Raw genomic sequence first — 22,935 nt, 5'->3', positions numbered from 1 at the left:
CTACTCACTTTTCTAGATCATTACACCATCCACTTACCTAGAGATGGCCTCTGTGGGAATGAGGCACCCTTTTCTCTTTCCTCCTGCCCCCTCCATCTAGTTTATATTTCAGTGACATGGCTAGCGAATCTGTCATGCAGCATGAACATCCAGCATGTTTTTTTGTGTTTTTCCTCGCAGGATGACCCGTGTGGCCATTCTGTAAAGTTCAGTTCTGAGGAGGAGTAGTTTGCTTAAATCCTTACGTGTTGCTGCTTTGCACACAACCAGATTTTAGTGCATATTTTAATGCAAAGCCTACTTTTGGCTTAGAAAACATTGCATATTTAATAGCTTTTTTGCTTGAATCAGATCTCCACCCAACGTAATGCTGATGAATCTCGGTTTTAGATGACTGCTATTTTGTTGTGAAACTTTCTTGAAGAAGTTCCTTCTTTTCCTTTTTATAGATCGAACATAAGGCCAGACTACGCAGACTCCAATTTCCATGAGTTCAAGATGCACACCTTCAGTCGGGTTACATCCTGCAAAGTCTGCCAGATGCTCCTGAGGTAGGCTTGCCCAGTCCTGTTTCTCAGTTTAAAGGAGCTGGTATAATTGCTCAGTGTCTCTGACTTTTCTAATGTACCAGCCAAAATGTTCTCAAGTGGGGAAATTGCCTTAACAGTTTCGAGTCAATAGATCTTTCCTCAGCGTTGAACCTAGGAACTCCCTTCCAAGCCCCAGGAGGCCCCATCCCTCGGCTAAGAAGACTTCACAGAGTATCATGTTCCCTCAGTTTCTTTCTCGTGCTTGTGCTTTCCTGTAGGCAGAACTTAGCACCTTTTAACATATCACCCTCTAATTTTATCTTTCAGAGGAACATTTTATCAAGGCTATTTATGTTTTAAATGTGGCGCGAGAGCACACAAAGAATGTTTGGGAAGAGTAGACAATTGTGGCAGAGTTAATTCTGCTGGTAAGTCATGTTTATTGTTGTCATTCTGTTCTTAATTAGGACATAAACCTTGATAAACATAATTAAGGCCTAATTTACTCTTAATATGTGTTTATTGTGACATACCTGCTTTTGAAACTATCATTTATACAGACAATTAGAAAAAATTGCTTGAAATTCCTGTGACTTCTATACATACCTGGGGGGCAGAGGACTGCAAGGGGGCCTTGGCAGGTTTCGTGTCACCCATTTCATTCAGCCCAGCCCCTGAATCTCAGTACTGCTGTACAGATAAAGCCAAAGCACACAAGTAGAATAAAAAAAACAAAAAATTATTTTTCATTTCTGTCTTTAGTCCTTAAATTTCTCCCTTGTTCTCTTAAATATTCAGCTCAGAAATGCTAATGATGCCAGAAGTAAACATCATACACACTAATTCATGAAATAATGAATTGAATACATTGTCATTTTGCAGCATTCAACAAAGAGCATATATCCTTTGGATTTCATGTAAATATTTTCCCCTTGGTTTTTAAAAATAATGCTCCATGATTCTTACATGAGCCAGTTGCTAAGGCTGTTGGCAATTATGCATTCAATAGCCTTTTGCCTCTCCCTGCTCCTCTTGGGCTCTCTTCCTTCTCTTTCTTTTCTGGCCTCTTTATTCTTTCTCTTTCTTCTTCTTTCTCTTTGTCCTTTTCCCCTGAGTTTCTCTTGTGTTTTATCAATAAGACCTTTCAAAATCAGTAAAACTTTTTGAACAGAAGAAAGGGATCTTTAACAGCTTGAGTTCAAAAGGTAGCCATGTCAACCTTTGATTTTCCCAAAGGAAAAGGTGGACATTGAATTATTTTGGATAATGTGAAGAAGAGTGAAACAGAGAATAATAGCTCATTTCAGAGCTGAGTTCAGAAAATGGGCAGTTGTAGAAAAGGTGTGAATTCCATTAGAGACTAAGTTCACAGCACATTCTTCTCACTTTGCTCCTTCGGTGGATGGTTTTTAAGGTTCCCGTGAGCCATGAGCTCTCTGTGCTAGGCATGGCAGCCGCGAGAAGGATCCCAAAGTTAGGTGAGCACCTGCACTGTGTCTGTCTTGTTAGGGCCCTCTGCTGGGTCCTTCCTGCACGTACCTGTTCAATCCTCAGAACAGCTCCTCCCATTTTCTGATGGGGATCAGAGTGTTCATGCAATGTGCTCAAAGTCTGCTAAGACAAAGAGACAAGATTAGTACCCACTAATTTTTCTGAAGGTCAGAAACAGTTTACAGAGTTGTAAAATATAACAGAAGTGTTATATATTATTATTGTTATTCTTTAATTGACCATCTGATACAACTTAACACTTAAATTTTTGTTGTTCTGTCCTTATTTGTCCCCTCCTTTAATCTCTTTGAGGACAGTTAACATATTATGTGTGCATGGTAGGCTAATGTGTTTTTGTAAACCCCCCAGCCCTGTCTTGGGAGTTTCAGTCTGTGAGGAATATAAAATGATCTCATAGTTGGCATGGTTCTTGCATTCTACTGGAAGAGTATAGGGCAGTAGTTGAGAGTCAAGCAGAAATGGTTGAAAATCTCGCTCTGCCTTTTGTTACCTACATGAGCTTGGGAATTTTACGTAAGCATTCTGAGATTTTGTTTATTCTTCTGTAAAATGGAAATTAGAGGATTCTCATGAAGATCGAATGGAATAATGTTGATGTTACTAACACAGTGCTGGGCACAATAAAAGCTCAGTGTTTGATCCATGGTGCTGTGATGAGAAGTCAGGTTTTTGTTTGTTTGTTTGTTTGTTTGTTTGTTTGTTTTGAAAGGGATGGCCTTAATCTGTATTTTTGCTGCTGTTTTTATGATGTGAAGAAAATGTGGATAGAAGAAATAGCGAGCACCAAACTTTGAAGTGATATAAATAAGTGATGCTAAAGGACTTCAAATTTTCAACTTTTAAAAAAAAAAAAAAAAAAAAAAAAAAAAGTCAATAGGAAATAGTTGGGAACTCCTGGTCAGGCAGATACAAGAGTGGTGCATTCCCCGTTTGTTCCTCTGTCACAGTTGCAGCATCCTCTGCCCTTCACTGAGTAGCTCTGGACCGGGAGACTGTGTGTGATAGCAGTAAGCCCATGAGCTCTGGAGTCTTGGTCTGGTTTGAATCCCACTCCAGAGCTTACCACCTGGGTGACTTACTTAACCTTCGTAAGTCTTTGTTTCTTCCCTCCTAAGGTAGGGATAATTACACTTAGCCTTTAAAAGCCTTTTTTTGGGGCGCCTGGGTGGCTCAGTCAGTTAAGCGTCTGACTTCGGCTCAGGTCATGATCTTGTGGTCCGTGAGTTCGAGCCCCACGTCAGGCTCTGTGTTGACAGCTCAGACCCTGGAGCCTGTTTCAGATTCTGTGTCTCCCTCCTTCTCTGACCCTCCCCCATTCATGCTCTGTCTCTCTCTGTCTCAAAAATAAATAAACATTAAAAAAAATAATAAATCTTTTTTTTAATAAATACAAAGTCCCAGGTACTGTTTTATCACTGCTGTCAACTCATTTAGACCTATACAGATCCTTTAGAGTTGGCATTGCTGCTGTTCTTACATAGGAGAAACTGAGGCATAGAGAAATAAGTATCTTGCCTTAGTTGCTTAACCAATAGAGTGAAGAAAGTCCAGGCAGTCCAGCTCCTGAGTTTGTTCTTTACCCCTGAGTTATGCTCCCAGTCATGTGAGTTAGTGGTGAAGATATATGCCAAATGTGATAGATGCACAGTGCCTAACCCTTGTAAACCACCAGAGTAAAATCATGTGCTTGGTTTTTGTCTAAGAGAGATTTTCCAATTTTTTAATTTTTTTTTTAGCAAAAACACTTCTGAATTTAGTTAAATTAGTAACTACCAAATATGTTTAGGTTTCAGTGCTTTGAAGTGCTGTGAGAAATTCAGGCGTCCCCAGGACCATGCCTGCCCTTTCCCCATGGGTTGTCTCAGAGCTGGAAGATTTAGACACCTTCAGTTCCAGGATCTCTTATTTTAAGATGAGGAAACTGAGTCATAAAAGTAAGAAAACAAGGTAACTAAGAATAAGGCTGTTCATGCCCTGCAGATTATAGATAATGGTTATTTACACCCATATCATTGATTAAAGGTAGCATCATCCTCTAAACTCTTTTATAGAATTCATCGTACTCAAAAGGAGGAAAAAAATTTTAAGCCTCTGTCTGAATTTACTTCCTGGAGTTTTAAACATTATTCTCTTGCTCTCTTGGTTTTCTGCCTTGCATTCAAAGTTGTCCTGCATTTTCCTGTTTTATGCAACTGTGTCTTATTCTCTCTTTCTATCCTTTCCTGCTCAAGATTTCTAAGAGACTGATGGCACTGAATGCTCCTAGTCTGTTAATTAGTGGTGTGAGGTATTAAGAACCTGCCCAGGAGGCTACCCTGTTTTGCCTCTAGATTAGCATTCGTGGGTAGCCCTATGACTAAAGGGCCATGCTTATCCTGAGTGAAGAGGAATCTGATACAGCTGTCAGCAGTCCTCCCCCTCACTCCCAAAGAGACACCCTCTAAAAGTTGGAAGTTATGACATCCTGTTGTCGAACCCACCCCTTCCTGCACTGTAGTAGGTAGTAACTGCACATAGAGTGTGAGTTTGAGCTTGGTGAGTGTGGTAAAATAGGTAGAATTTTGAGGACATGGGCAAGCTAGAATGTATGGGTGTTTCCCAGCTAGCAGAGAATCAACATTGGCTTAGGTTTTGCACAGAGTACACTAGTTCAAAAGTATAGTTTTCGATGATGGGTATGACATTGGGGGAAATGTGGATGTAGGGGAGGAGGGCAGGAGGGAGAACAAGATGTATCAAGGGCTGGAGAGCTAGTTTACCTGGATGGGGCTTTTTCTGGAGAAGAGCATTTCAGGAGAACTTGGGGGAGTGGGATCAGCTAAATTTAAACAGCTAAATTTAAAGCAAGTCAATGGTATTGATTTAGAGCAAACGCAAATGCTTAGATAATCCAGGTTCCCACATAAAATTTTATCTTAGGTGATTTGAGATTGACCTCAACTTTACAGAGCTTTATAACTCTATTGCTTAATGTAGTCTAACTATATTCTTAGGAGACAAAGAGAGTCTGATAGGCTCAGTATGAGTCAGGAGGCTACTTGTAGCTCAGAAAGCTGTGCCCAGTAGGAATAGTTAGATTATAAACATTGGGTAGTTGGGGTAGAAGGCAGTTCCAGAAAGTGGATCATGCCATTTTCTCTCAACGTTGGTCCAGGTGGAGAAGGGGGACTAGTTGTACAAAATGACACGGTAGCCCAGGAGTTGATGAAGGTTAGAGAATCTTCCGTTCTACTTGTAATTGCCAAATACACTGGTCATCACAATCTAGGCCTTACCTAACTTGAGTTTTCCCTATTATTCAGTACTCTTAACCATTCCCCTTGACACTTTCCTTCATATCCTACCACATCCCCCATGCTGTCCTTTAGCTATCTGATTAATTTCCCTGGCATTAGCTATAACCTACACCCAGGTAGATAAGTCACTAGTTCCACATAAGGCTTTTCTCCTGAACTTTGGATTCAAAATTTCTATCTTCTTCTCCCATCTCCTTTCCCAGGTGTCCTGCAGTGACCTCAAATTTCACATGTCTGAAACCAGCTTCATTAGTCATTAACAGAGGCTTCCTCTGCCTACTCCTTGTCTTAGTTAAAGGTCCAGCATCCATGTACTCACCTGAACCTGGATGTGCACCTTGATGTGCCCACCTCTCTCATCTTCATTTACTCACCTATTGTTCTTAGCTCTCCTCCTAAGGCTCTCTAGAACCCACTGATAGGGTATTGCTATAGATTAAAAAAAAAAAAATCTCAGTGTCATTTGTTTGGACAACTGCAAAAGTCTCCTAACTCCTTGCTGTCAATCATACTCCTTCTATATGATTTCCAACATGATCTTCATTAAAATCAATTCTGATTGTAAGATTCTACTGCTCCCTATACCTTCCATTCCTTACAAGTAGTGTCCAAACTTCAGTTAGACTGGAGCTGCTCACTGGTAAGAACCATATTAAAGTGATGCCCTTACCTTTAGAAAGCCATGGTAGGTGGATGAGTGAGTGGACAGTGACAAGTATGAGTGACAAGTGATGAGTGGCTGACAAACAGATGGACAGTGTAATGAGTAGAAGTATAGCACTAGGGTTTCTGGGCTCTGAGGATCACTATAGTGTTGGAACCAGAAACAGGAGGCTGTGGGAGATTGGACAGGTTTTGATTCTGCCCTTGTAAAGACTGGAGCCCAACTCGATGAAGGATAAGTGAAATGAAAACCTTCTCTGAATCCCTGGCTGGTACTTTAAGAATTGAAGATAGACTTGGTAGGACCTTTGCATTCCTTTCTAGTATTTATGCAAGGAAAGGCTCATGCTCTGTGCATCAATCATCAGGTCTTTGACAGGGGAGCCTAGGTTAGGTTAATAAGTAGCGAGGAACAGAACCATATCACAGAACACCTGATGACAATAATATCTCAATTTCTAGGGAAGTATACTCCCTGATCCAGTCAATCCCATTTTCAGAATTCTTGCTGGAGTTTTACTATTTCCTCTCCTTGAAATGCGCTCCCTTTTCTCCCAACAGTTCCAAGATCTATTCTTCCCTTACTTCCTCTACAAGCCCTTTGCCAGTCATTTAACCTCACCTTAGCCACCCAACAGTAGTGTGAATTAAATTGTTCTCTAATTAGTTTGTATGTAGGTTTTATGTATTTGCTGTTAAGCAACTAAAACACTCCTAAAATACTTCAAATCCCATTGGGTTTACTACATAAACATTGATTTTTCACACATGCACTCTTGGCTGTGAGTTCCAAAGCCCTCCAAGGTAGCTCCCTTCTAAGAAATGGCTTGGGGATCCGAGCTGGTTCCATCTTGGGACTTTGCAAATTCAACACATGGCTTCCCAGTAGCTGTTGTTAAAACCTCATAAACTGAAATGAATAACACTTTTTTTTTCCTTTTAATCACACTGTATTGGTTAAAAACAGTTACATAGCCTCAACTTAATTACATGGGGAGGTAGACAATTTAGTGGAATACATGGACGGTTTGGGCACTTTTCATTTCCTCTAGTAGAGTATGTGTTCATTCCTGTAGGGAACGTATTTCTCATCTTTTGTATTCATCCCTTAGTACCAAGTCCAAAGTCAGGATGCTTAACCTCAAGTTGTTATTCCCTTTTCCCCAAATAGGGATATCTCTGCTCCAATACAATCTTTAATAGTGTTGGATGTAGCTAGACACTAACCAATCAGCATGTGAAATAGCTCTTAGGCATTTCTTTTTGTGGAACTTAAGCCTTATTTGGATGTTGTCTTCCCTGAATTTAGAAACCTTTTATTTTTCTTGCTCTGTCACCCTTAAATTTACCTAGTTTTCATTCATCTTTGAAATAATTACTTGGCAAAAATGCAGTGCATTTCTGAATGAAGTAAGTCATTTATATTAATATTGAACTATGACAGATTATTAACTCAAGTGCATTTGAAATATTTTAAAAAGGTGTTTTTAGTTTTCTGTTTTGTATTTATAAGACAAACTGTGCAACTTAGAAATAAATTTGAAGGCTGGGTGATTAGTTTATGTCTTAACATTTGAGAATTTGCATGGATATGAAGAGCAGGCAATTTCCCTCTCTCATTTTCACTGAACTTGAGTTGATGCCTTCACATTCACCATGGCAACCTCAATGATCAACACGTACATGGCCTCTGAAGTGTGCTGCCAGAACTTTCCAACCTTAATAATGAATAGGTATGGACTCCATTACATGAGACTCTCTCAACAAGTCGCTGCAGAGCTGATGCAATTCTAGAATGGCATTTCTTTCTCACAGCACACCACCAAGAGGGTCTAATCCAAACTGCGACCTTTTGGGAGCACTTGTGTTTTTCCCCTGCTAAACCCTTCTTACTCTGACTTTGATCAATATAGCTTGCTTTGCAGTCTCTCAGTTTAAACAAAGAAAGTCGCACTGGAAGGCAAATATTGCTGGAGCAGAAACTTTGGTTTAATGCATCTTTTCCTTTAGTGGGAATGCAAGCCTCAGCTGCTCTAATATTTAACCAAAGCAGGTCCCCATTTGCTTCTCTGTTTAATCGTTCTTTTATCTAGGCCAGCTCCTGCTCCTGCTGCTGCTATAGCCATTCCTAATTGGAAGGAAGTTGCCTTGGTATCCTAATGGTTTAAACCTGCAGGATTGTTACCTAGAACCTCCACCCCAAAAGGCATCTGAAATGCCTTTTTTATTAATAATAGTGCAGTATTTTATCATAAGAGGTAAGCTCTTAGAACATAGTTTTATTTCAGCCTTGCGCCACTGGGCATTTTATCAGATTGCTTTTACATGAACTGAAACTTGGTCATTGATTTCATTACCAAAAAATGACTTTGGTTCTACTTCATATGACTTAAATTAGCCATAAATTAGCCTTCTTTTTTTAATTTACCAAGAAAATTTTATTCTCATGGTTGGTTATTACTCCTTCCACTTAACTATTTGGGTGAGTTTAGTGATATACTAATGATTATTAAAGTAAACTGGAAAATATCATGTGGTCTGTTAGAGCTCTTGAAAAGACTTGAAATCAAAATCTCTTTCCAAGTATTTAAACTTTTTTCTTCCTAATATTGCTATAGATCTGAGTGGTGAACTTAACATTTGTTTAACTTCAAAATTTTATCAGTTCAACTGTCTTTTAGTTTTAATGTTTGACAAAAATAGCATGTTAGCCATGATGACAAGGCGCCTTCAAAAGCTATTCTGGTTATTACTTTTCTGTGGCCTCTTTTGAGACCAACCGTCTTACTGGACATTGATTTGTTTAGTCTTAACAAATAGAACTTCAGATAAGAGAGCAAATTGTGTAATATTGTATGCTTTGAGAGCCACTTGTATTGGAAAAACAAATATAATAGGACTGAATTTTTTGTTTAAACAAATGAATTGTATTAAGTGAATCTAAAGCCTCGGTGGAAAACAATTCTTTTACACAAATATGCACATTGAATCCTGTGCTAGCATTGAAGATGGAGTTCTGCAAAGCCTCCAAGCACCTCAGTAACACCCCTTCTCTGAATTACATTAAACCAGTCGGGACTTGATGAAAGAATGCAAGGTATAAACCCCTTGAGGGCCTGTGAGTCACCATCTAGAAAGGCTCTTGAAAGGGTAAGAACATTTTATAGTTTGATCAATAGCAGTCTGAGAATAGGCTGCGGGGTAAAGACAAGTTGAGGATTAAAAACTTTGGGAAACTTGAAGAATTGAATTACTCTCCTAAGGAAGTTCCCAGGAGAAAAAAGAGAGGACAGAAAGAAAGACTTTTTCATCAGATCTCAAGCAGCAACCTTTCTGTTTGGTTAGAATTCAGCTAAAATAGATTTGATGGTCATCAGCCCTTATTATCTTGATCTTGATCTTGATGCAGAACTGTGACACACAAAGTGTTTTTTAGGGACCCAAGTACCTGCCATAGTAGTTTTGGGTACATATCAAGAGGAGATTGAAGATGGTGTTGGAGACTTCAAAATTAAAGCAACCTTTCCATAGAATATTTCATTGAAAGAGGCCCTTATTCTATTTTTCTAGCCAGAATGAGCCTTTACTTTGAAAATGTATAAAGCAATTTTGGCAGTTGGGTCTTCCTCTCTCATCACTGTTATTTTAGTATAAGTTAAGCTGTTGCATTAGTATGGTTATCAGAATTTAGATTTTCTTTATAAAGGAGGCAAATAGTTCAATGCTGTGGCCACTAGGGTAAGTACAAAAGTAATAAGATAAGAATTGCTGAACTTAAAAAAGGTTCTAAGAGTTATTTCAAGACCTTTGGGTTTTGCACTATTCTTAGAAAATTTACAGAAACCTACTATGACACAGAAGTAAATAAAAGCTGAGACTTTTAAGAGCCACTCTGCTAGACCCAGTGTGAGCAGATCAAAGTGTGAACTTCTCCATACCAACTCTGTGGAGGACGTGGGCCTCTTTCCTGGGTGACAGGGTATAGAGGGTAGATATGGTAGCCATGAGGACAGGAAGTGGTGACAAGGAAAAGGTAAGCCCTAAATAAGAACTCAGGTCCTTAGAGTTGGAGTTACATCCAGCACAAAGCCTCTTTTCCATTTTTCCTACTTGGATTACAATGAAGAGGCTTTGTGTAGAGGAGTTCTTAGTACATTTAATCAGAATTACGAGGAAAGCTGATGAGACATCAAAGAGAGAAAGCAGGAGCCAACAGGAAGTGCGTAAATGAAAGAGAGAGATTGGGTAAGGTGGTCAGCCCAGTCTGGATTGCTTCTGGCTTTGTACCAGTCACCTGTGTGCCTTGCTGGGACCTCTCACTCTCTTGAGTCCTGTAATAGGTGCTTACTCATGCAGGGAGCTGGCCACATTGAACTTACACACTACATAACAAAATATGAAGAGCCTGTCAGTGAGAGTCTTCTATTCCTAGATCTTAGTTTCTGGGTAAAGAGGTACAAGTGTCTGCATAGTTAGATGACCACCTTAGATGCCATCTTTTCCCCTTTCTGAGGAGCAACCAGATGACCCTCGTGGACCATAGTGTCTCACTTACTGTCACATCGGCGATCATAGGTTTTATACAAAAATATAATACATTTAAAACATGCTGTAAAAGACTTACAAGGACATAAAAATACTTATATGCAAAGAGTCAGAAAAAAAATGGTAATTTTGAATTGAAATTAAGTTGCATATTCATTTATGAACACTGAACCCAAAAGATCTGAGGTTTTTCCGTTTTGGAGGACATCTGGAAATAGCCAGCCTTTCTCAGTCTCCTTAGATGGAAAACTTAAACTCCTCTCCCATTTGGTGCTTCTTGCAGTTTATGATTCTCAGTTCAGGCTCTTTCTCTAACGCACCAGTAGGAGAAAAAAAAAGTAGTTTAGGGCTATTCTGGAATATAAGTCTTTCTGGTCAAACCAGCAAAACAGGTGTCACACCTGCTGTTAGGAACCTAAGTTCACCTAACCTGGGTTCTTAGTCTCGACACAGCATCCAGCCAAATGGTACCTACAGAGACCCTTTCCACAACTATCTTCTGAAACATTGCTTGTTTCTAAATGAGGAAAACAAGTGAAATAGCTTTCTGTCCAGGAATACTCCTTTGTAAAGGCCAACTTCAAACCTGGCAAAGATGCCTTCATAGAAGGTAGTCATTTGTGAAAGCTGGTGGCGTGGGGCTTGAAATTGACAGGGGAGTGCACACTTAACTTTTCTATGGAAAGGTGACTTTGGTCATGAGTCTTCCATTTGCATTAATCAGAAGTACTCTTTTATAAAACAAAACAAAACAACCTTCTGTTCCATGCCCCAGGCAGCTTCCTGTGTAAAGCAATCTGTGGCAGCTAGTCAGGTGTTCAGGTTGGAATTTTCCCCTTGAACTCGGGTTGTGGGACTTCTTGTATGGTCTTACTGAAACAGCTTACAAAGCTCTCATTTAGGCCTGTCCTTTCTTTTCTGGTGTTTCCCTAAGTTTCTTCTTTTTCTCAGATCCCTCTTTAGAAGATCATTTTGGATGGGAGCAGTCAGGCATAGACTCAAAATGACAAGGTGTTTGCCATCACAGCCTGGAAAAGCAATAACGTGTGTAGGTGCTCTTGGGTATGGAGAAAGGAAGCATAAATATCCAGCAGGTGTCCACGTGCAGTGTGTTGCCTTTACTTTCAGAACAACCCTTCACCCTTCTGCCACTGTACTCACCTGCAGATCTCCGGGTCCTTTACAACTGTTAGTCATTTTCAAGAACTAAAATGTAATGAGTAGATTGTTGTTTCTGCTTACAGACGAGGAAACTAAAGATGAAAGGGAAAAATTAGCATTGGAGTCGAATCCTGTCAGTTTTGTATTTCCATCTTTAAATTAAACTGTCTTTCCCCCCCAAAAAAATTTAAAAAATAAGAGTTACAGCCACTTAATGAAAAAAAATTCATATGCAATACTGTACAGTGTTAAATTCACAGTTGTTATACTCAATGAAATACCTTTGTAACTTAGTGCGTTTAGACTTAAAACTAGGTGTGTTGAAAGGTTCCCACCTAGCTTTTTCTCATGCATGTAAATTTAGTGCAAGCCTCTGTTTCAAGGAGCTTTATGTGGTTGGATTGACATTGCTTAATCAACAATTGAAAAAGTTAAGCATAACCTAGAAGTCATTTAGAACTGTGAGTCACTTTCCTGACAAGCCAATAAGGCAAGAGAACCCGGGTTGCAAAACAATTACTAGCCCAGCCTGAGGGACCCTGGAAATATATTACAAGTATTAGTTAGGGAAACAAAGCAGCAGTGTTTTACCAAGCTGCAGAGAACAAGCTAAGGTTGCTAACTAAACAAAATAACTTTACACTGACAATGCCAATTTTTACATTTGTTTCAGAACAAGGGACGCTCAAACCACCGGAGGTAAGATTAACATTTAAAATTTTTTTATATAACTTTTGCATTTCAGGTTGTTTGTTAACTTAAGCAGGCTTGAGCTTTTAGAATGCTAAATGTGTGTCTTAAAATGGATAGAAACAGAGCTAGAGAAATCAAGTGCTTATGAATTAAATGCACAGGTTAAATCAGAGGAATTTTCAGTCACTGTCTGGAGATCTTAGGTAGAGGGAAAATGTGAATATTTAAGAATGTGTGTGATATGGAACATCATACTTAGGTACTTATTCAGGTAAATTTCAAATACTCTAACAACGTGTGGCCCTAATATCGGGATACTTTTCCCTAGTTTCCTGCAGAATTCCACAAAACGCTGAGGTTTGTAAAAGTTAATGCAACTATATTCATTTCTTTGGAATAAATATCTTTGATCCTACTAGTACAGAAGGAAGGTAGCCCTCACCCCAGGGAGTTGGTAGATGTGTCCCTGTCATGAAACATTGCATGGCTGCCCAACATTTGCTAGTCCTGAAAAGTTCTAACAGTGTTCATCTCAGAATGTGGTTTCATGTTTCTAGTAGTTGTCTATTTGAGCACAAACATGATTTGTATCATGTCTTATTGATCAAAAGCAAGATCTGATAGCATTTTCTTTCAGCTTAACACAGTTTAAGGTCTAATGGCTTAGAACTGTGTGATCCCTGTCACCTCTCAGAATAAAGGTATTTAAAAAAATATGAAAGAATGAGAAATATGACAGATTCCAGACAACCGTTGCCTTGGCCTTTAACCAAAAGTAGCAGATTTCTCATCTGACCTCCCAAAAATAGTATCACGGAGAAAATTAAAATATAAAATGTATGTGATTGGTTATGTGAATCAAAAGTACAGTAATTTGAGAATTTCAGAGTAAAAGAATGACAAAAAAATGTTCTATACAAAATTATTTTAATGTAATAATTATGTATCATTAAGGGTGGTATAATATTTTTTAATAGGCTGGCATTTATATTGTGAAAATAATGAAAAGCACAGTAAGATTAAATAAGCAATTATTTCTGCTTCTCTTTTGCATAAGTGCATAATTTGCACATATAGGGTATCAAGAATGTGCTATGGGGATGCTCATATGCACTTCTTCAGTGTTTCAGTTAAGAATTTTAGTCTAGAATTTAGATCAAGGAATATCATAAAAATAGTTTATGTAGGCTTTTCTAGGGCTAAAATGAATTAATGTGAAATTTCTTTTACTGTTTAGTTGTCAGGTCAGATTTTTCATCAGGACTATAAGGGTGCTGCCAATGAAGATTTTGGAAAGTGGCCTGCTTTCTCTTATTCTCACACTTCCTTAGATTATTGAGACAGAACTCTGAACTTGAACGAAGTATTACTTTACATTTACCCTATTAGCTATATGTATTATTATTTTTTCCAAAGAAGATGATCTCACTTGATTTTATTTAAGTAATGTGAAGTGGGTGTATTTACAGAAAGTGTGCTAATAAGAAGTAGTTAATAATTTTCACATGATACTAAATAATTCTCTCCAAGCATTTTATCCTTTTAAAAAATGACACGGAAGCCTATTATGAAATGAATTAATTTTCACGTTGACTTTTTTTTAATGCAGCATCAGTGGTTTTGCGACTTGCTTAAGTATTGAATACAATAAGTGCAATTTTTATTTAATGTGTGATTCTGCTCATCTTTATTTTGGGTGCATAATTATAGTAAGCTCTTATATTACCCAATCTATTTGGAAACCGTAACTTGGTTTAAGGAGAAATGTCGCAAAAAAACGTTAAGCATCTTGCACTTTATGCTTTTCCACCAAGACTGTGTGGAGGGTGGTTTAATTCTCTGAGGCAGAGGCTTGTATGATGTTCAGGAGTCTTCCTAGTAGTAAATAATAAAACCCTTTTGTAAGCTCTGTCATCTGTAGTTCCCCACTCTTGAAGTTCTTTCTCTCCATATACCAGTTTGTAGTCCTATTATGTTCCCCTTTCAGTAGCTATGATTGTGACTTTGTAATTTTTAATTTTACACTTTATTCTTAAGGTAGGTCAGTTTTTAATAGCTACAGGATCTGTAGGCCTTCATGAGCCCCCTTCATGAGCCCCCTTCATGTTCATCCCATGTTCTATTCTGGAGTGCGCCTTCAGAAGCTGCCTTCAGCTGTGGGAAGTAAGATTATTATTACCTATCTATTTAACACATATGCACTCTAAATCCATTCCTTAATTTGTTTTTTTTTTTTTTTTTTTACCTTTAAAACTGAGGAACCAAAGCCAGTTCCATAGCAAATGAACCTTTTGCTTATTTTGTTGGTAAAATCAACAGAGAATTAAGTTTATCCCAAGAGGCAAGAAGAGATTCTTGGATGATAAAAGTATTTCTTTTAGAGAAAGACAAAGTAATGGGTAATGAAGCAAGAAATAACTCAAATGCTTCTAAAATTAGGTTGGTTGGTTGTCCCCTCCCCTGCTCCTTCTAGTTTGATCAAAGAAGATTGAGAAAGTTCTAAAGACCATTTCTCCTGATCTCATGGGGCTGCATTTGACAGCTCCCAGGGATTGCCTCTAGGTGTGCACTCCTGTTTTCTCTCCTCTCCCTGCAAGGGACAGTAGCTCTGTCCAAGCTTTTGAGAATATAGGTGGGGGAGGGGAGTAGGTGGGATGGAATATGACAGAATGACAATTGAAATTAGCATTTTAAAATTGTTTATGGTCTGCTAAATATTTACAAATTTTTTTACAATGTAAAATAGTTTTTAGATGCTTTGTTTAAATTTTTTTTTTAATGTTTGTTTATTTTGGAGAGAGAGACAGACCATGAGCTGGGAAGGGGCAGAGAGAGGAGGACACAGAATCCAAAGCAGGCTCCAGGCTCTGAGCTGTCAACACAGAGCCCGACATGGGGCTCAAACCCACAAACCCTGAGATCACAACCGAGCTGAAGTCTGATGCTTAACCAGCTGAGCCACCCAGGAGCCCCTGGGTGCTTTTAAAGTAAAATAAATCTCCAAAGGCATTTGGTATAAGTAGCTGAAAAAAAATTTTTTTTCAATACAACAAATCATAATTACACTCATTCTTCCTGTAGAAAAATTTGTTTTCGGGGTCACTGATTTTTCAGGAGGAAAAACCTAAAATATAAGCAGTAGGGCAATAACTTTAGAAAAAGAGTTTGTAATTTGTGTGCATGTAAACAGTCAAAATACCATGAAGTTAATAGTAATGATGATGATGATATTATTGTTATTATCATTATTAACAACAACAGTAAGGTTGTCACTTAACTGTGTGGCCAGAAGTGTTCCAGGCATTTCACAGGACTCATTTAATTCTCACTACAAATGCTGTGAAGTAGGTGTTATTATTATCCCCATTTTATAGGTGAGAAAACTGAGGCACAGAGATGCTCACAGTCAAACAGCAGGTGCCAAGTGACAAGGTCTGAATTGGAACTCAGGCAGTCTGATTCTGGAATCCATATTCTTTTTTTTTTTAATTTTTTAAAATATTTATTTATTTTTGAGAGAGACAGAGTGTGAGCAGAGGAGGGGCAGAGAGAGGGAGACACCAAATCTGAAGCAGGCTCCAGGCCTGAGCTGTCAGCAGAGAGCCTGACGCGGGGCTTGAACTCATGGACTGCGAGATCATGACCTGAGGTGAACTTGGCCGCTTAACCGACTAAGTCACCCAGGTGCCCCTAGAATCCATATTCTTAATAATTATACCATGTTCAATCTCTCTCACTCTCTCTCTTTTGGATAGAGTGTGCACACGAGCAGGGGAAGAGGCAGAAAGAGAGGGAGACAGAGAATCCCAAGCAGGCTCCACACTGTCAGCACATGACCTGAGCTGAAGTTAAGAGTTAGATGCTTAACTGACTGAGCCACCCAGGCTCCCTTCTCTATTGTTTTTTTCATACAGTGTTATATCAGTTTCAGGTGCACAGTGCAACGATTCATAGTCCTGTTCATTACTCAGTGTTCACCACATAAATGTACTCTTCATCCCCTTTATTTCAGCCACCTCCCCCACCCCTCTGGGAATCACCAGTTTCTTCTCTGTACTTAACAATCTATATGTTCATTTTCTCTTTTTTTCTTTGTTCATTTTTGTTTTTAAATTGCCCATGTGAATGAAATCATATGGTATTTATCTTTCTCTGACTTATGTCATTTAGTATTATACCATCTAGGTCCATCTGTGTTGTTGCAAATTATTCTCTATTTCAGTCCTCACTTCAGGTAGTATAGCATTGGTCTTAAACCCAAGTGCTCTTTTCCACATTTTAAGTCTATGATTTTTAAATGGTACTAGTTTGGGGATTCCAGGAATAAGGCCCTAAGGTTTTATTCCTTTCTTGCCTCCAGCATTTTGATTGTATACGGTATAAGAGCACAGAAAGACAGCTTCTACTGTACATTAAGAAGGTGAAGGGATATGTAGGAAGTAAGTAGCAACATGATATCCATCATTATATATTTTCCTGTTGAAAATATTGCCAGTTGTGGTCATTGTCTTTTATAGAGAGAGCTCTGCAAAATGTTACAACATTTCAGGGAGAACAGATATTTTCATTGAAAGCAGCTTTCTTCCAAATTATCAGCTATGAAGCTTGGATTCTCATGCTTCTCCTTTTTGTGCCTTGTCTACCAAGAGCCCAGAGAGACATTTTCTTCTCACTTATAACAGTTCTCTTTATACTAGTTTTTCCAGTACAGTTACCCATCTTGCTCAACACAGGTTCACCGCTGATTTTAATGATCATATTGGGCTTTTTCAAATCCATTTTGAAAGTAGTTTGGTTAAAAACAAAAATTGTAAAAATTTCTTCAGTTTTCTCCCACCTTGAGAATCCTGAAAGTCTGCTTGATGAGCTTTGAGACAGGAAGGCTGGAAGAACCTATTTCACCCATTTAACTTGTGAATGAAAACAGCAAGAGGAACCCTAAGAAAAATCCATGGTTAATATGTGCTTAGCAAAGCCAAGTGTGCTCTGAATGAACCCAAGTCTCCTCCAAACACAGGCAAAAACCCCAACACAGAGAGAAAATTGCTTTTGTAAAAATCTATATTTTGGGGTCGTTACAGACTCAGTATTTCATCCAGTTGTATAATAAAAAGTGATAAGTCCTTATTAATTAGTGAGATTACTTATTAGGTGGGAATGAATTTAATTATTTGTGAAATGGAACATATAACCACGCATTTTCAAACATTTAAAATTTGTTTTGCATCTTATTTATAATTTTTGTAATGCACAATTTTTCATATGGCTTTCTTTTCTATGATAAAAATTAACTTTCATGTTTCACAAGCTGCATGCCTGTTTTATTTCTTAAAGTATTGAGATGCAAGTGACCATATTTAAAACACCATTCTCAGTTAAATGTTTGTTAAAGTCAGAGCTTCAGATCTTGGTTTTGAGGTTGTATATCTTCTCTAGTCTCTGGCCTGTCAGGCCTCAGAAATAGCTGAGTTAGAGTTTTAGACATCACATGTCTTTGCTGGGAGCATTTTCCATCCAAGAATAGCTACTTAGGCTTTGTTCTAATAATTCCTGTGTTCATTATGACTTCCAAAAAAATTTTTTTTGTGCCATAATACCCGGAGATGGCAAATGAAAAGATCTTTCTTTTCTGTGGTGTTATATCAGCAACATCAATTATAGATGTTCAAGTGAAAGACTTATTAGAGAAACAAAAATGTTAAATTACAAACACGGTAGAAGCACGTTTCGCTCAAATTCAGTCATACTTTTAAATGGAAAAAGTGAAACATTTATTGGCCTTCTGAAGTATCACATATTAATACAATTTTACTAATGCAAAATCTTTGTTTTGCTTTGTTTCACTTTTCTGCATAGAAACGGACCAATGGACTACGAAGAAACCCGAGACAGGTGGATACAGGTGTGTTTTTGATTACTTGTCTGTAATCATAACTTCAGTTAAGTGATTATGAAAGTATATGGGAATTGCTGTAGAAGGTCAGACGGATTGTTGGCCTTTGTTCCTGGCAGTCTGGTATGTGATGAGTGACCAGGAGGCGCCAGTCTACTGTGTAAATCATTTACCTGACAGTGCTTCCTGGGATAGGCTCACGTGATGAGTAACCACCAGTACTGCACTCAAGAACCAGCCATCGAGCTGGGTATTTACTTGCTGAACAGCTTCAGGCTCCCTGGTTAATGCCAGTATATCCAACACCCTCCCCTTCTTCCCAAATGTGGAAAGAAAATCATCCAACAAGCTAGCATTTAAAAATTAGCATTTTCTTTTTTTGTTTTTTGTTTTTTGTTTTTTTAATTTTTTTAATGTTTGTTTATTCTTGAGAGTTAGAGACAGCATGAGCAGGGGAGGGGCAGAGAGAGAGGGAGACAAAGAATCCAAAGCAGGCTCCAGGCTCTGAACTGTCCGCACAGAGCCTGATGCGGGGCTCGAACCCATGAACTGCGAGATCATGACCTGAGCTGAAGTCAGATGCTCAACTGACTGAACCACCCAGGCACCCCCAAAATTAGCATTTTCTAAGGGGGTGAAGGAAGTTCATAAACTAGACAATTTTGGTACCCTCCTCTTTTGGGAAAATACTTCTCTTCATCCTTCATCTGTACTATTTTATAATAGAAGAATGAAGTTAAAGACTTGGTGAACAAGTATCCTCCTTTGAGACCAGTTATTTGTCTGCAGAGAGCATACAGTTGTTTTCTATTTAACATCATGAGGTTTGTTTATCATTATTTTAGTATAATTATTTTTCCACCCATTAAACAATGCCTTCTTCAGTTTAATTACCAAAGGTTTGTTGTGTAAATGGTCTTATTATTGTGGGTAAAGGGTACTCATGGCCAAAGGATTCCAAATATATGAATTTGATAATAAATCAGGTGGGGCATGAAGCAACCTTGCTGGAAAATAATCTGGATTGTGTTTTGTTTTCTCATCATAAACAGCATTCACCTAGTTGTAAACCTGAGCTTTCAAAGCATTCTAGCTTTTAACTGAAACCACACCCATGGTAGCCATGCCAATTTATGAGCTGTTGGAAAAGATTTATAGGACCTTTGTTGCCTCTGGCTAGAAATTGCCTCACTTATGTCCTGAGATCAGTTTAAATCTTTTAACTACAGAACAAAATTGAGGCCATTAAAAAAAAAAATAGGTGTTCTGGTTTATTTTAATAGTTCAAAATTCCCAACACAGTACCCTTTGCAGAGGATTCTGCAGTAATATTTAGAAGTGACTTCTTCAGTTCTATTTAGTATGAGTGCATGGCTGTGAACAGATTTTTTTCTTCTTATTTTGTGTGAGGTGTAATATATTTTTATTTCAGAAAATGATCTAACCTTTTACAAGTGTTATTTTAAAAATATTTTCTCTTTCTTCTGTGGACATTTTAATTTGTTTTCTTCCAGGGAAATGCATTTCTGTAATGTGTCAATAGGAACACAATTTAACTATTAACAATTGACTTTATAGCTGGAATTTTTAGGAGCCCTTAGCTTTTCTAAAGAGAGGTATAGTGAATTCACAGATGGTAAGTATAACAAAGTGGACCAGTAATATGATAGTGTATGCTCAAGTTCATGGCTTTGTATATGTACAGCAGCTCTGGTATTCCTAATTGTCCACAGATTTTAGAACTTCATGAAGAATAAACTTAAAAATACAAAAGATGTGGTCCGGTATGTTTGTAAGGGGAAAGAAACATGTATATATACATGCAGACACACCCACCCACACACAGATTGTGTATCATATAGTTTTCCATTAGGTATGGTAATTATATATGAGCATTTTCTCATTTCTCTACATTTTTGAAAACAAAAAACAAAGCAAAAACAAATCGTTGATCTTGCTTGTTGTAGATGCTAACGTGAAAACAAGTGTTTCTCCCTGTAGGTGTCTTTTGATGTCTGGCTGAGTTATGTGTGCATCTTTGTTTCTTTCTGTTGGGAAGTTGCTAGCTTTTTGGTTCAAAGTTAACCCTTCCTTGATCACTGCCCTGCACTGAGTTGGTCTTGAGTATCATTTAGCATATTTTCATAGTTTTTACATTCATTCCAAGACGTTTAAATGAGAAATCTGTAAAATTGAGGCTTTCTCAGCAGGGACAAACTGCTTGCAAGGGGCATTATTTGCTGCTCATGCTTTTACCATGGAAATTCCTTTCATCTTTTCTAGCTAATTTAGTTGACATATCTGAGTGCGAATACATCTAGTGTTTTCCAGGGCCTCACTTGGGGTGGCTTGTACAAAAGACTGACTAACTGTAAGGCCTCTCATTTTGGAAAGGAACTTAATGCATAGTTTTATGGGTGGTAGGTGCCTAAGAAGTGTTTGTTAAGTGAATTAATGAATTGTTGTATGCTTTTTGTGCGCGCGTTGGCTCTCTCGCTTTTTAAATTCCTCCTGCTGACAAAGTGCACAAGTAGAGTAACGGAGCATTGAATAATCTAGGGGTAAGAAGCATGGCTCTGAGGCACAGTGACTCGGGACTCAACTTAGGTGCTCACTTGCTGTTGACCTGTGGCAATTTCTTCCCCTCTCTCTGCTGTCCTTTCCTCATTGAAAGGATACTAATAATAGTACCTACCTTACAGAGTTGTGAGCATGAGTAATAAGTGTTACACGAGTTAATAGGCATAAAGCACTTTATAACAGCCCCAAGTATGCAGTAAATAATAAGGGTGGCAGTTATTATAATAATTACTTTATGGTAGAGCAAGGAGCTTAATATTGGACATTTTGTCATGCATAGAAGAATCAGTGATATTTGCCAGTTATTTCTTTGCACACAGACCCAGATTTTTATGTTGAGTTTCCATTGAGGCTAGATGTTACATAAATATAGTTGTTTTCAGATTTGCCGGTATTCCCTGCTTATCTGATGGCCATGATATTTTGTGTATCTTTAAGAAGAGAAACAATCAGGGGCGCCTGGGTGGCTCAGTCGGTTGAGCGTCAGGCTTCGGCTCAGGTCATTATCTCCTACTCCGTGAGTTCGAGCCCCGCATCCAGCTCTGTGCTGACGGCTGGGAGCCTGGAGCCCGCTTCAGATTCTGTGTCTCCCTTTCTCTCTCTGCCCCTCCCCCGCTCATGCGCGCGCTCTCTCTCTCTCTCTCTCTCTGTCAAAAATAAATAAACATTAAAAAAAAAGAGAAAAAAAAAAAAGAGAAACAATCAAGACTGGTGGTTGAGAGTTTTTTGGTGAAGTTAGAATAGTGTTTGTGATTGCATTATAGAAACAAAAGAAAGAAAAACCTCCCAAGTTGAGAACATATTTGTGGGGTTCTGTTCAAACCAAGAAAAATGTGAGCTATGGGTTTGCATCGTGTGCTGTTAGCACATATAAAACATTCACTCTTTATTAATAATTGTGGTTAATCTTTATAGGAAATACTTGCAAATGGCTTTGCAGTTTATTTTTTCTTGTCTTCTATTGTGTGCTAAGAAAATTATCAATTTATGATCTTGACTGCTTTTATAAATATAGTAATGTGTTAGATGCAAATTGTGGTAGCTCTTTTGGATATCTTAAATATAGCAGATATTTTCATCAGTTTGTACTTTTCTTCCTAAGACAGATGTTGGTTTCAGGAAAATAACACTTGTAAGAGACAGATCAATTATTTCAGGAACACGGAGGTGCTAGGCCTTTTTCGAGAACATGAGATCATAAATCTCAAAATCTGAGCACTGGTGTAATATTTATCACTAAAAGTTGCACTCAAGGTCAAAGTTACTAATTAAATTTTAATACTGAATTTTAAACGTTCCCTTCTAAGTATGAAAGATGAAAGATTTATTTTTGTTTGCATGTGGCAAGTCTGTATTCCAGGACATGTCTTCTTTTTGGTCAAGCCCATGTTTTTGTCTTATTTGCAGCTCATTGCATCTTGTATTTAAGTCCACAGTCACTGGCTTTAAAAAAAAAATCAGGCCAATGTTCTGGGTAGTGCTGCCTGAAGAGTAGATGGAGTAGATGGCAAATATTTAGGTAGCTCACATTGTCTTTCTGACCTTAGGTTACCCATGTGATTGATGATAACCTTGAATAGTAAATGAACAGGTAATGGTTTAAATGATGAAAGAGTTCTTTCTGAGAACTGTGCTTTTCATATGCTTATTGTAACTTTTGATTACAAAGAGAAACATGTGGCTTGGAAAAACTGTCTTTTCTTATTCACTGAGAAGATGTCCTACAGTTTCTTAGCAGAGACCCTTCAAAGATGGTCACTTTCTCTTTCAGGTGGGTAGGATTGATATGGAATGCCATTTCTATTTCTTGTATGAAGAAAGGACGTCAAGAAATCTTTCTTTCATTACCAGCTTCCTATATCACAATAAGCACCAGCAATATCATTAATTATAAAACATGGCCCTTTTTTATAAGGAATTTATAGTCTGCCTAAAGAAGGAATAGATACAGGCGCAAAGTCTTAATTGCATAAATGCATATATAAATGTGCATCTGAAAGTATTTTAATATTATATACTATTTTATATACTGATTCACTGTGCTATGGCATACTGCCATAAA

General features: G+C 38.1%; 1 protein-coding gene across 1 annotated transcript in view; it reads left to right on the top strand.

Moving 5' to 3' along the window:
- Positions 1 to 22,935, top strand: part of VAV3 (vav guanine nucleotide exchange factor 3) — a 375,285-nt gene that overhangs the window by 244,718 nt on the left and 107,632 nt on the right. Inside the window, exons 16-19 of the mRNA XM_030328294.1 lie at positions 450 to 551; positions 858 to 958; positions 12,381 to 12,406; positions 18,257 to 18,302. Of these exons, the coding sequence (XP_030184154.1) occupies positions 450 to 551; positions 858 to 958; positions 12,381 to 12,406; positions 18,257 to 18,302 (275 nt within the window). The remainder of the gene's footprint in view (positions 1 to 449; positions 552 to 857; positions 959 to 12,380; positions 12,407 to 18,256; positions 18,303 to 22,935) is intronic.

Source organism: Lynx canadensis, chromosome C1 (assembly GCF_007474595.2).
Source record: "Lynx canadensis isolate LIC74 chromosome C1, mLynCan4.pri.v2, whole genome shotgun sequence".
Classification (NCBI taxonomy): Eukaryota; Metazoa; Chordata; class Mammalia; order Carnivora; family Felidae; genus Lynx; species Lynx canadensis.
The sequence above is the reverse complement of the archived record's forward strand: the minus strand, read 5'-3'. Positions and strand labels throughout refer to the sequence as shown.